The sequence below is a fragment of the Mastomys coucha genome, unplaced genomic scaffold (genome assembly GCF_008632895.1).
Source record: "Mastomys coucha isolate ucsf_1 unplaced genomic scaffold, UCSF_Mcou_1 pScaffold15, whole genome shotgun sequence".
Lineage (NCBI taxonomy): Eukaryota > Metazoa > Chordata > Mammalia > Rodentia > Muridae > Mastomys > Mastomys coucha.
The window spans coordinates 77,265,681-77,278,080 of record NW_022196897.1 but is presented as its reverse complement, the minus strand read 5'-3'; the positions used below and the strand labels follow the sequence as shown (position 1 = coordinate 77,278,080).

General features: G+C 47.5%; 1 protein-coding gene and 1 non-coding gene across 8 annotated transcripts in view; one reads left to right on the top strand and one right to left on the bottom strand.

The window, feature by feature from the left end:
- Positions 1–12,400, top strand: part of Nr1h3 (nuclear receptor subfamily 1 group H member 3) — an 18,621-nt gene that overhangs the window by 1,704 nt on the left and 4,517 nt on the right. The window contains exons 1-7 of one of the 7 annotated variants that reach the window (XM_031370989.1): positions 6,051–6,071; positions 7,565–7,644; positions 8,499–8,681; positions 9,246–9,512; positions 9,874–10,082; positions 10,179–10,358; positions 10,536–10,635. In XM_031370989.1, coding sequence (XP_031226849.1) covers positions 7,602–7,644; positions 8,499–8,681; positions 9,246–9,512; positions 9,874–10,082; positions 10,179–10,358; positions 10,536–10,635 — 982 coding nt within the window. In that variant the 5' untranslated portion in view covers positions 6,051–6,071; positions 7,565–7,601. Of the gene's footprint in view, positions 1–6,050; positions 6,072–6,093; positions 6,246–6,333; positions 6,562–7,564; positions 7,645–8,328; positions 8,357–8,498; positions 8,682–9,245; positions 9,513–9,873; positions 10,083–10,178; positions 10,359–10,535; positions 10,636–12,400 lie in introns of those variants that run through there. The other 6 variants (XM_031370985.1, XM_031370987.1, XM_031370988.1 and 3 more) reach the window with 6 other exon arrangements.
- Positions 1,423–1,528, bottom strand: LOC116092683. Its single transcript, XR_004119415.1, has one exon. It is a non-coding gene; the product is annotated as a U6 spliceosomal RNA (small nuclear RNA).

The window sequence follows — 12,400 nt, the reverse complement described above, 5'->3', positions numbered from 1 at the left end:
AACTCACTCTGTAGACCAGACTGGCCTCGAACTCAGAAATCCACCTGCCCCTGCCTCCCAAGTGCTGGAATTAAAGGTGTGCGCCACCACCGCCCGGCTCAGCCTCAGTTCTTAACTTTCTTTTTTCTTTTCTCTTTTCTCTCTTATTTATTTATTTATTTATTTATTTATTTATTTATTTATTTTAAGAGACATTTTCTTTTTTTTTTAATTTATTTATTTTTATGTGTATGAGTACACTGTGGCTGTATAGATGGCCACAGTGTAATACAAGGTAGCTACCAGACGAGGGTGTCAGATCTCATTACGGGTGGTTGTGAGCGGGATCCGAACTCAGGACCTTCAGGAAGAACAGTCAGTGCTCTTACCCACTGAGCCATCTCAACAGCCCCCTCTTATTTATTTATTATTTTGTTTTTCAAGGCAGGGTTTCTCTATGTAGCCCTGGCTATCCTGGAACTCACTCTGTAGACCAGGCTTAGTGCTGGGATTAAAAGCGTGTATCACCTTGCCTGGCTAGTCCTTAACTTTTTAAATCACAGTCTCCTTATAAATCACATGAAAAATTAGCCCTCTCTCCAGAAAAAAAGTGTCCACACATGAACACAGAATACAGTTTTGCATATAATCTCAAGTGGTCCACAAAGATCCTCCATCAGCTTATAAGGCTAGGAAACCAACCCAGAGAGAAGTAGTTTGCCTAAGCTTACACAGTTTAGAGAATGGATTGATATTCATTTGCTTAATTTTGTTGTTGTTTGTCTTTTGAGACAGGGTCTTATATAACCCAGGCTGGCCTCACACTTCTGATCCTTTTATTACCCCCTGCTAAGCAATGGAATTACAAATGTGCACTGCCCAGCTCAGCAGTTTTCTTCTCGATCTCCCTCTCTTCTTTCAGACAGGATTAGGATTTTGCTGTGTAGCCCAGGCTAGCTTTGAACTTACTACTGCCTCACCTTCGAAATATACAAAGTATATATTGCCACACTTAGTTTGAAATTGAAGTTTTCTAATTTTTGGTTAGTATATAATCCACTGTTTATTTTTTTAAAATATCTATTTGTGCATGGCATGTGTAGAGGTCAGACAGCAACTCTCAGTGGTCCGTTCTCTCCTTCCACAATTCCAAAGATTGAACTCAGGTGGTCAGGCTTGATAGCACATGCCCTTTCCTGATGAGCCATCTCACCAGCCCCCACTCCCAACCCTTTTTAAAATATAAAATGTGCTAGTGCATGGCTTCAATTCCAGTACTCAGGAGGCAGAGGCAGGTGGATCTCTGAGTCTGAGGCTAGACTGGCACAGTGAGTTCTAGGACAGCCAGGGCTACAGAGAGGAAACCCTGTCTCCAAATTAAAAAAAGAAAGAAAGAAGGGAGGGAAGAAAGAAAGAAAGAAAGGAAGAAGGAAAGAAAGAAAAAGAAATACAGAATGTGTCACAAATGTCCTTGTCATCTTTGGGCAGGGACTATGAAAATCTCTCTGTATTGCTCCAGTTTTAGTTTATGTGCTGCCCACGACAGCAATGTGATGGACAGTTTCTTGTAGCCTGTTCAAACTGCATTGTTAAAGTGACATATGGTAGCCCCAAGGTATCTGGAGATTTTATTAAAGAGAACCTTTCACATAAGGGCCATCAAATGGGACATGATTAACTGACAAGTGCATCTTAGTGGAAGTTTTTTGTTTGTTTTCGGACAAGATCTCACATTGTGGGCTCTTAGCTTACCTGCCACTCCTCTTACATGGTAGTATAGGCATGCTCTCCCCACAGATGCTGTGGAGTCCTGCCACTCCTCTTACATGGTAGTACAGGCATGTTCTCCCCACAGATGCTGTGGAGTCCTCTCACTTTTTGTTTTGTTCTGTTTTTCAAAACAGTGTTTCTTTGTGTAACACTGGCTGTCCTAGAACTAGTTCTGTATGTAGACCAGGCTGGCCTCAAAACTCACAGAGATCTGTCAGCCTCTGCTTCTCCAGTGCTGGGATTAAAGGCATTTGCCACCACTGCCCAGCAACTTTAAGACTATTTTATTAAATATCGCTGCACAAGGCAAGACTGAGAAAGAAAGATCAAGAGTTCAAGTACAGCTTCAGTTACATAGCAAGTTCAGGGCTAGCCTAGGCTACAGGAGACCCTGTCTCCAAACACAAACAAAAAAATGTTTAGTATAAACTTTTACTCTGCAAAATTATCCAGGCCATTGTGTTTTCAGAATGTAAATCTTTAGCTCACCAAATAGAGCAGAACTCCTTCAGACTTTGCTTTTCTTCCCACTTGCTCAAGTGTGTCTAACACCCTTTGTGTCTGTCAGCCTCTGTGTAGGAAGGATTGGTGAAGCTGATGTTATTTCAATCTTTATAGTGAGAAATGATTCCAGGACAATGAGGGCACTGAGGTTTGCAATTCCTCAGCTTCTAAGTTATTTTCTACAGGTGGATTCAAGTTCTTTCCACCTTGGTTCATTAGAGTTTAAAAAAAAAAAATCATTATGTCCATGGCTAGATAAATGCATTTGTGTGCCTATTCCCAGTCAAGTCAGTTTCTGGAGGTAAAGTCAGGCTTGAGAACAAGCGCTTGCCCTATGTTGGCAGAAGTAAACCCACATCCCAGTGAATTAATCATTTTCCCTCTCATTTTTTGGAGGTAGTTTGTATCATATGATAAAGTAGGTTTGTTTTTTATTTTAGTTTGAGTTTGAGCAGGAACTTATTTTTACTAATGTGTCTGTATGGATGTATGCACATGAATTCAGGTACTCATGGAGGCCAGCAGATCTTTGGAGCTGGACTTACAGGTGGTTTTGAGCCACTCAACAAGAGTACAGGGACCTGGAGTTGGGTCCGCTAGAGGAGCAGCAAGGGACTGCCAAGCATTCCCCAGTAGGAGCGTGGAATTTATGAATCAGTTTTTATCTGTAATCAGTTTTGATATTTACACCTTGTTAGTAACCTAAGATTCAACATGATAAAACATGAAATGATAATACACGTAGAATAAATTATGCAGAAGAGCCTGAGTAAATATTACTTTTCTTCTTTGCGTCTGCCTTCTATATCATCTCTGAATATACAGTTCCAGGTCTGAATAGTGGTTCCTAGATCCTTCTTTATCTTGTGATTAGGAGATTGGGCAAAAGTCAACTTGAGTGGATTCCCAGGGCTCTGAAAGATGATTCCCTCACTTTTTACTCATCTAGAGCACCAAAAGAAGAATTTAGAAACAATTCTAAAGGGCCCTAGCCCTTCTCTGCAAACCTTCCTTTATGGTCTGCTTAATAGAAAGGGTTGCCTTTGGGGGAGTTATTTATGGTCTGACTAGGGGCTTGTGAGTGCTGTTTCTAAGCCCAGAGGTGGCCTCTAGAAGTTTGGGATGGAAGAATCAGAGCTGTGGCTAGTAAGATTCTCCAAAGATGTTCCTCGGGATCTTGCTTCCTGGAAGAGTCAAGAAAACACTGAAAAGACTTAAGGGACTGGGCTGCCTTGGCCTGAACACTTTCCTGTAGGCTGATGGAACTGTGCCATGTGGGTGGGGACGTGTGTGCTCCCAGCTGCTGATCACCTGATTGCTTGCCCTGGCTTGGGGCAGAAGTCCTAGTGGTTGCTCACCAGAAAGTCCGTGGAGATACCAGCAGCCGGTTTTAACCTTCTCTCACTCTTTCCTTCTCCCTTCCTCCATCCTGTGATGGTGAGGTACTGACAATGCTGCCTCTTGTACAGGAGATGGGGCTGTCCTACCTCACTGGCTTGAGGGAGGACCTGCTTTTCAGCAACTCCCTCTAACCTGGGTCAGTGGGCTGCAGCCTGGGTTTGTGTCTGTATGTTCCTGGAGCCTGGAGAGCACCCTGTGAAGAGATTAGGGAGTCAGGAGAAGGATTAGGATCAGGATGAGGGAGCCTTTTTAAAAAAATTATTGATTTAAGTTTTATTTCATTAAGATGAAAAAAGATACATGAGACTTTCTTTTTTAAACCCCTAGAAGATAATGTCTTTGGGCTTCAGGCCAATGTTAAATCTCAAGTTCCTTGAAATGAGATGTGTCAGGGACATCTCTAAGTGAGCAACTATGATGCAACTGAGCGAGGGGAGAGAGCTGGTGGACACTTGGTGGGTGCTGGGACTGTCTGTCCCAGTTTCTGTAGCTGCTGTCCTTGGTTTCTACTTTCCCAGGGTGGCAGGTCTTTGTGAAAATTGAGGAAGGAACCCATGAGAAGAATAGTGGGCCTTGTGCTTATGATTCATAAATGTCCAGACCAGGGTGGAGGCCTTGTGAGGGGATGACCTTATGATGAGAAGGAACAAGAGCAAAAGCCAGAGGCAGAAGCTGAAGATGGGGGGCTGCCAGAGGGGCTTTTTCTGAATGTGAGAAATGAATACATGGGCAGATTTTGCAACACCCCCACAGCCTGCCGTCTGCTCACACGTGTTCCCAGTCTCTGCCTGTTCCCTCGGCTCACCCTGCGCTTCCTCTCATCTCTCACCAAGCCCCTTTCTACTTCAGTTTTCTCATCCTTCCCCCATCCTGTCCCTTCTGTCCCACCCCCACAACCATGTTCACCCTTCTCTGTTTCCTCTGTTTTCTTCCCTCGTGCCCTGTTCATCTCTCTTCTGGTCCCTCTGGCTGCTTGTTTGGCCTCTGTCCTGTGCTTTTAATGTGGACCCATGGGAATTGGAGTTCACAGCAAAACAGGAAGGGCCTGTGAGCAGGAAACTGGGAATGGGGCAGGAGATGAATGGTCAACAGTAACCTCAACTCCCCCTTCTCACATCGGAATTGAAGCATCTGCGGAGCTCTGCAGCCCACCAACCCTGCTGACCTCCGGCCCCGCTTCTTCCATCTCAGAATTTTTCCTTCAGACCTAAGAATGTTCTGGACTCAAACACAGGAAGAAAAGATCAGAGAGCCTGGAAAAAAGACATCTGAATTCTGGTCTCAGTTTGGCCACTATGTGGTCTTGGGCAAGCTCACAAACACGCATCAGTTTACTCTGTAAAACAGAGCCATTTACTCTTACTGCTTCCCTCCTGGAGCCGCTCTCAGGAACCAGAGAGATAATGAAAGAGTGGTATATGGCAACAAAGATTCAAAAGGTTGACAAAGCACAGGTTCAAGGTTGTGGGAAGACAAACCACAAAAGGAACTGGGAGTGGAAAGATAACCTCTGCCCGTTCTTAGACTTTACTGTGACACATTGTGCTGATTTTTATTCTCACATTGATCGTATGTGGCAAAACTATCATCACCATCATCATCATCATCATCGTCGTCGTCGTCGTCGTCGTCGTCGTCGTCGTCGTCGTCGTCGTCGTCGTCCCCATCTTAAAGAAAAAGAGAGGTTCAGAGACATTAACTTGCTCAGTCAAGATGCGGCAAAGTTCAGCCCAGAAGTGCTTTCCTAGCACAGGTTATAGCCCTCCCTGGGTTGTAACCTTATCACTGAGGTTTGAACCCAGAACCCAAAAGAGAAATGATTGTGGTGAATTGGAATTAACTGAACCTGACAAGTGTGGGACAGAAGAGAGAGACATTTGTTTGCTTGTTTACTTATCATTCAACAAAAAGAAACCTAGTCTATTCTGTGTTTCCTCTCTAAACCAGCTGTTGATCCCCTTGGGAGATAAATCAGTGAAGCATGATGTATTCCTTCAGGGCTGAATCTCTTGTCCCAGGAAGCAAGGCAGGAAAGCTATGGCTTTAGATTCAGTAGATCTTGACACCACCTCAGATGGGACTGTTCCTAGATGAGGTGACCTCCTTATCTTTGGGGTGGTGGTGTCTATTCTGGACTGGCCCCTGGACTGCTAATGGCTACTTCTCTCACTCCTCTCCCGGGCCTTTTTATTGTCCTCTTCCTTTCTCTGTCCCCCTCAGGGCATCCACACACAAACTCACTGGCAGGTCCAGCACCTGCCTGCCTTCTCCCTTGGAGTTCTACTGGCTTGGCTCAGTCCTAGGGCTAGTGGGGAGAGCTTGGCGCCTTCCCAGAGGCAGGGGAGGAGGGAGGCTGGGAACACAGGCTAGGGCTGGTGTCGCAATTCCGGGCCGTGCCGGGACCTTTGCTCCGCGAGGTGTCTATGGGAGGAGGGGGGAGGGAACGCTGACTCTGGAGGCTGCTGGGATTAGGGTGGGGGTGACTGAGAAGCAGTCCTTCTCTAAGAGCAAAGAGCCGCCAGGGTGAGGAGAGGAAGGAGAGAGATGGAACTAGGCCGGTCTGCGGGGAAACGCGACAGTCTTGGTAGAGGGTAGGGGACAGGGTGGCGCCGGCTAAGAGGGTGGCCGGCTGGGGAGGAGTTAGTCTGGTGGGGAAGCTACCTCGTGGGCGGGGGCCTAATGAAGCTAAGGGCTCCGGGTCGCCAGTAGGAAGGACCCCTTGGCAGTCCCTCCCCTCGGCCTTTACCTACATTACTGCTTCTCCCTGCTGGCCCCTGGGCGCTCAGTTCTAGTCACTGGCTGCCCGCTGCGGCCTCGAGGGCTGGGTTCTGCAACACCCTCTTCTCCCAGCAAGGGGGCTCCAGAGACTACGCAGCCAGGAAGTCTGGTGGCCTGGGGATTCGGCGGGTCTGCTCAGTGGCTGGGGGCTCTATCCTTGCATTGGGTGGGGAGGGATGTGATGGGAGGATATTCTAGAAGTGAGGAATAATGCTAACGGGAGAGCTGAGCATCGATAGAGTTTTACTAGGTCTCAGAAGAACTGGAGAGGTTCTGGGAGAGAAGGCCCTGTACTGGCGAGATTCTTGAGACGAGAACTTTATGCTAGGACTTGAGAAACGGCAGGGAAAAGATTGTAATAAACAGATTCATAGAGTGAACTTGGATCCAGTCTTGTGGTGCTGCCAACTTTGGCTCACACTAATGTCAGAGCAGAGGGAAGGACCCTCCACATAGCCTGGAGGCCGGCGGAGAAAAGGATAGAGCAAAGCTCAGAACTCAAACAAGTCAGAATTCTACTCTTGGCTCTACCACCTCCACCCAACTGTCTAATAGGCAGTTTCCTTAATCGCTTTGAACCTTAGTTTGCTTATCTTTAAAATGAATTTAAGAGCAGCCCTGACAGGGTGGAGGTTGTAGAGTTCAATGGCCGATCATTTGCCTAGCCTATCTGAAGTCCTGGGTTCAATCTCCAGAACTGGGAAAAAATTATATATATTATATGAGAATATACAGAGAGAGAGAGAGAGAGAGAGAGAGAGAGAGAGAGAGAGAAAGAGAGAGAGAGAGAAAGAGAGAGACTCCTGAATTCAGCCAGGCCGTGGTGCTGCATGCTTTCTTTAATCCTGGCATTCGGGAGGCAGAAGCAGGTAGATCTCTGAGTTCGAGGCCAGCCTGGTTTACACAGAGAGTTCCAGGACAGCCAGGGCTACACAGAGATACCCTGTCTCGAAAAACAAAACCAACCCACCAACCAACCAAATCCAGACTTCATAGGGATATAGTAAAGAAGGCTTCTTAAGCTAACCCATGATAAGTAAATGTCAGCTGATGGTGTGAGGACAAGAAAAGGCGGCACAGAAGGGAGCTCAGGCCTAGTTCTGGAAAAGTATAACCTGGCTCATTCCTGCAGGACAGTGTCTTGGTAATGTCCAAGGCTCCAGGAAGAGATGTCCTTGTGGCTGGAGGCCCCAATGCCTGATGTTTCTCCTGGTAAGTTGTTTTATTCAAACCTTCTCCCCCCCCCCCCCCCCCCCCCCCCCCCCCCCCGCCCCAACCCCCGAGCCCAGGCCTCTGGCTCAGGAATCAGCCCCCTCCCCTCCCTGCTTCCAGCACCCCTTAGAAGCACAGCCAGATCTATTCTTAGTGTTGCTCAAAGCCTTTTTCCTCATTCTAGTGCTTGGTCAGTGAAGTCCTCAGTCTGGGTTTCCTTCTCTGGGAAAGCTTACATGTCTCATGCTTAGCAGCTTTGGCTTTGAGAGTTCTGTCTGGTCTATGAAATGGGTGCCCTCCATCATCCCCCAGGGGGGCAAAGGTTAGCACCTTCATTTAAGATCTTGATGTGCTAGCTGGGCAGTGGTAGTGCACACCTTTAATCCCAGCACTCAGGATGCAAAGGCAGTTGGATCTCTGTGAGTTCAAGTTCAGCCTGGACTACACAGTGAAACCTTATGGGGGTGGGAGTGGGGTGGGAGTCTTGATATGCAGGGGACTACAACTGACACCTGTCCTAGATACCACAGAGTACTGGAATCTGAAATCATGAGCTGTGGCTTAGCTGACTTCTTTTTTGTTTGTTCTTTGTTTGCTTTGAGACAGGATTGTTCTGTGTAGAGTAGCGGCTGTCCTGGAACTCACTGTAGGCCAGGCTGGCCTCAAACTCGGAGATCCACCTGCCTCTGCCTCCCAAGTGCTGAGATTAAAGGTGTGTGCCACCATGCTTGGCTAGCTTGCCTGCCTTCTAAGGGTAGAGATGAGTTTGTAGTTTCCCAGCCGAGACACTTGAGGATGGAGTCGGGATAGGACCTGGACCCACACCCACTCTCCTGTGCTTGTCTTGGGCTCAGATTCAGCAACAGAGTTGTGGAAGACAGAACCTCAAGATGCAAGAGACCAGGGAGGCAACACTTGCATCCTCAGGGAGGAGGCCAGGATGCCCCAACCAACTGGGGGTTCTTTAAGGATAGGGTTGGAGTCATCAGAGCCCACAGCCCAGCTCCCCAGGGCAGAGATCCTCCCAGAACCTACAGGTAAGAATCACCTGGATTTGGAGAATGTAAACTCTCCCTAGATAGGGGAGGGAAACTCCGGGGCCTTTTGCTTTCTAATGTCACAATTAAGTCTGAATGCTCTGGGCCTGCTAGACCTGAATGACTTTGGTGTGAATTGTGTCTGTATCTTAGGTGTTTCTGAACCTCAATCTCCCTTCTTGTGAATTGAAATTAATCCTTATGATTGTCTTAAGGATCGATGCTTATAAAGAGCTCACGTAGAACTTAGGGCATAATAGTCCTCGTAGTCTTCAGTAAAGGGCAGCAATTGCTATAATAGATTAAGCCAGACACTGTGGCATGTCTTAGAAATTCCAGTTATTCTGGAGACTTGTCTGGAGACAAGATAACTTGAGCCCAGGATTTCAAAGGCCATGTATTGTGAATCAAAGAGAGAGAAAAAGAGAGAGAGAGAGAGAGAGAAAGAGAGAGGGAGAGGGAGAGGGAGAGACAGAGAATATGATTCAGTGAAGGGAAGGGAATGAATGCCTAGCTAGGAGTGATCAAGGAAGGGAGAACATTAAACCTTGTGTCTCTATCCAGAGCTTCGTCCACAAAAGCGGAAAAAGGGGCCAGCCCCCAAAATGCTGGGGAATGAGCTGTGCAGTGTGTGTGGGGACAAGGCCTCTGGCTTCCACTATAACGTGCTGAGCTGCGAGGGCTGCAAGGGATTCTTCCGCCGCAGTGTCATCAAGGGAGCACGCTATGTTTGCCACAGCGGTGGCCACTGCCCCATGGACACCTACATGCGGCGGAAATGCCAGGAGTGTCGACTTCGCAAATGCCGGCAGGCAGGCATGAGGGAGGAATGTAAGTGTCCAGGGCAGGAACCGGGAAGAGCTGACAGGGAAATATTGGTGCCTTACTGTGAAAGCAGACAGATGCTTACCCTTGTAGGGATCTTCTGAGTGTAGATTAAAACTTCCCTATCTGGGCAGAGTGGCACACGCATTTAGTCTCAACATTCAGGAGGCAGTGATGGATCTCTGTGAGTTCAAGGCCAGCCTTGGTCTACATAGTGAGTTCCAGGACAGCCAAGAGGTACACAGTGAGACCCTGTATTGGGAATAAATAAATAAATAAATCCTTCTTGCTGTTACACACATTTTGTTTCTGTAGCATCAACCCACCCTTGGCTTACTTCCCACCTCACATCTGGCCCTTTCTTTAGGTGTCCTGTCAGAGGAACAGATCCGCTTGAAGAAACTGAAGCGGCAAGAAGAGGAACAGGCTCAAGCCACATCGGTGTCCCCAAGGGTCTCCTCACCTCCCCAAGTCCTGCCACAGCTCAGCCCAGAGCAACTGGGCATGATCGAAAAGTTGGTGGCCGCCCAGCAACAGTGTAACAGGCGCTCCTTCTCTGACCGACTTCGAGTCACGGTACTTGACCTGGGGAGAGGTGGCTGTACCTGAAGCACCAGCTAACTTCTTGACTCACAGCCGTTTACCTTTTTCTTCCTTGCCCACCCTGGGTAGCCTTGGCCCATTGCACCCGACCCTCAGAGCCGGGAAGCCCGCCAACAGCGCTTTGCCCACTTTACTGAGCTGGCCATCGTGTCTGTGCAGGAGATTGTTGACTTTGCCAAACAGCTCCCTGGCTTCCTCCAGCTCAGCAGGGAGGACCAGATCGCCTTGCTGAAGACCTCTGCGATCGAGGTGGCTGGAAAGGGAATGGGGTGAAGGGAGAGACAGAGTAGGATTATCTATAGGGGACCTCCAGATATCCAGCTTGGAGAGTCCAAGCCACTGGGAAAGGGAATCAACCTCCTCTCAAGAGCCACGTTTCAAGACCAGCCCCTCCGTCCCTGTCTGAAAGATGCTGCTTGTGTGCAGGTGATGCTTCTGGAGACATCTCGGAGGTACAACCCTGGGAGCGAGAGCATCACCTTCCTCAAGGATTTCAGTTACAACCGAGAGGACTTTGCCAAAGCAGGTGAGAGCTGCCATGGCCAGGGGACTGGCACTTTCCACCACGGGGCCCGTCATAATTAGAGAGAGCCGTGGGCCTGAGGTCCGGGTGCTTATACAGTGAAGATGCCACTTGTTTCTTTCCAAGAGAGGAGTTTGGAATGTTGATCAGCCTCTTCAGCCGCTCCAGACAGACCCCTCCCCACTGAAGTCTGAGGAGTCGATGCAAGCAAGCGTCTCCTTGGTGGAGACCAGGCAAGGCCGAGCAGTAACCTTCATTCTTGCTCTAGAGAGAATGTGCTACTCCCCGCACTGAGCTTGTGCTCAACACTTAAAGATACTGTGTAGCGGGCTGGTGAGATGGCTCAGCAGTTCAGAGCACTGGTTGCTCTTCTAGGGGTCATGAGTTCAATTTCCAGCAACTACATGATGATTCACAACCATCTATTTATAGGGGGATCTGATGCCCTCTTCAGGCAGGCAGATATATATGTATGCAGCAGAGTACTCGTGCATTAAATAAATAAAATTTAAAAAAATATATAGGAAAAAATTCTGAAAACCATTTTATCAGACTCTTTAACAGACAAGAGGCAAGAAACCTCTTTCAGATTATGCACTTTTTTTTTTAAGATTTATTTATTTTTTATATGTAAGTACACTGTAGCTGTCTTTAGACACTCCAGAAGAGGGAGTCAGATCTCATGGATGGTTTTCTCTCGGGCCCTGCTCATTGCAGCCCTGTTTGCTCTGGTACAAAGCTTGCTTGCTTTATTTCTTTATTTGTTTATTAAGTAAGTGTACTGTTGCTGTCTTCAGACACTCCAGAAGAGGGCATCAGATCTGGCTAGGGATGGTTGTGAGCCACCATGTGGTGGCTGGGATTTGAACTCAGGGCCTTCAGAAGAGCAGTCAGTGCTCTTACCCGCTGAGCCATCTCTCCAGCCAGATTATGCTCTTTAAAGATGTGCAGGCTCACTTACTTGACCCTTAATCTCTGTTCCTTTTCCTGATGAGCTGTAGAACTAGAGCTGATACATGACAAACATTCAGACCAGGAGAGCTAGTGTTTCCTCTAAGGATTAGTTCAGACTGGTGCTGGGGTCTGCTGCTTGCTCAGGGCCAAGCAGCGGAGCCTCTCTCATACAGCTGTTAGTGATATTTATGAGACTGAGGCTGGGAGAGGGTAGCTGTCTAGGTGAGACTGAGGAGTTTGGCAGGCAAGAGAGCAGGCTGTGAAATGTAGCTAATGTGGCTCTGCTCTTAGCGCTGATAGATCCTGTGTTCCAGGGCAGAGTTCAGAAAGCTTTTGGTATTTGGTGATTCAGACCAACCCATGAGCCTCTTGTCCCAATATGGGCTTTCTAGGAAAGCCTTTCTTAATTGGAGGAAGGGGCCAGGCCCAGTCAGACCCTCTTATGTCTCTTTGTTTTTCTGAATGTCTAGGTACCTGGTGGGCTATTCGATGGCTCTGTCTAGCCTTAAAACCCAGCCCTGTCCCCCTTTTCTGCCAAGCACCTTCCCCTCAAAAAAATGGTTGCTATCTTAGACTCTTTGAACTCTTACCTCTGTCAGAACACCCTCTCTCTTGGACCTTTCCTGTTTCTTCAGCACTTGTGGATTTTGTTTTCTGAATCTGTACCTATTTATAAGATGTCTTGATTTAGGCAATCTTGATTTCATCATGTTTTTCATTTCCCACTTTATCAGGGTGTTCTTGTGGAAAAAGGAACAGAACAGAAGGCTCTTTTTATTTTTCTTCTCTTTTTAACCATCTTTTCCTTGTTTTT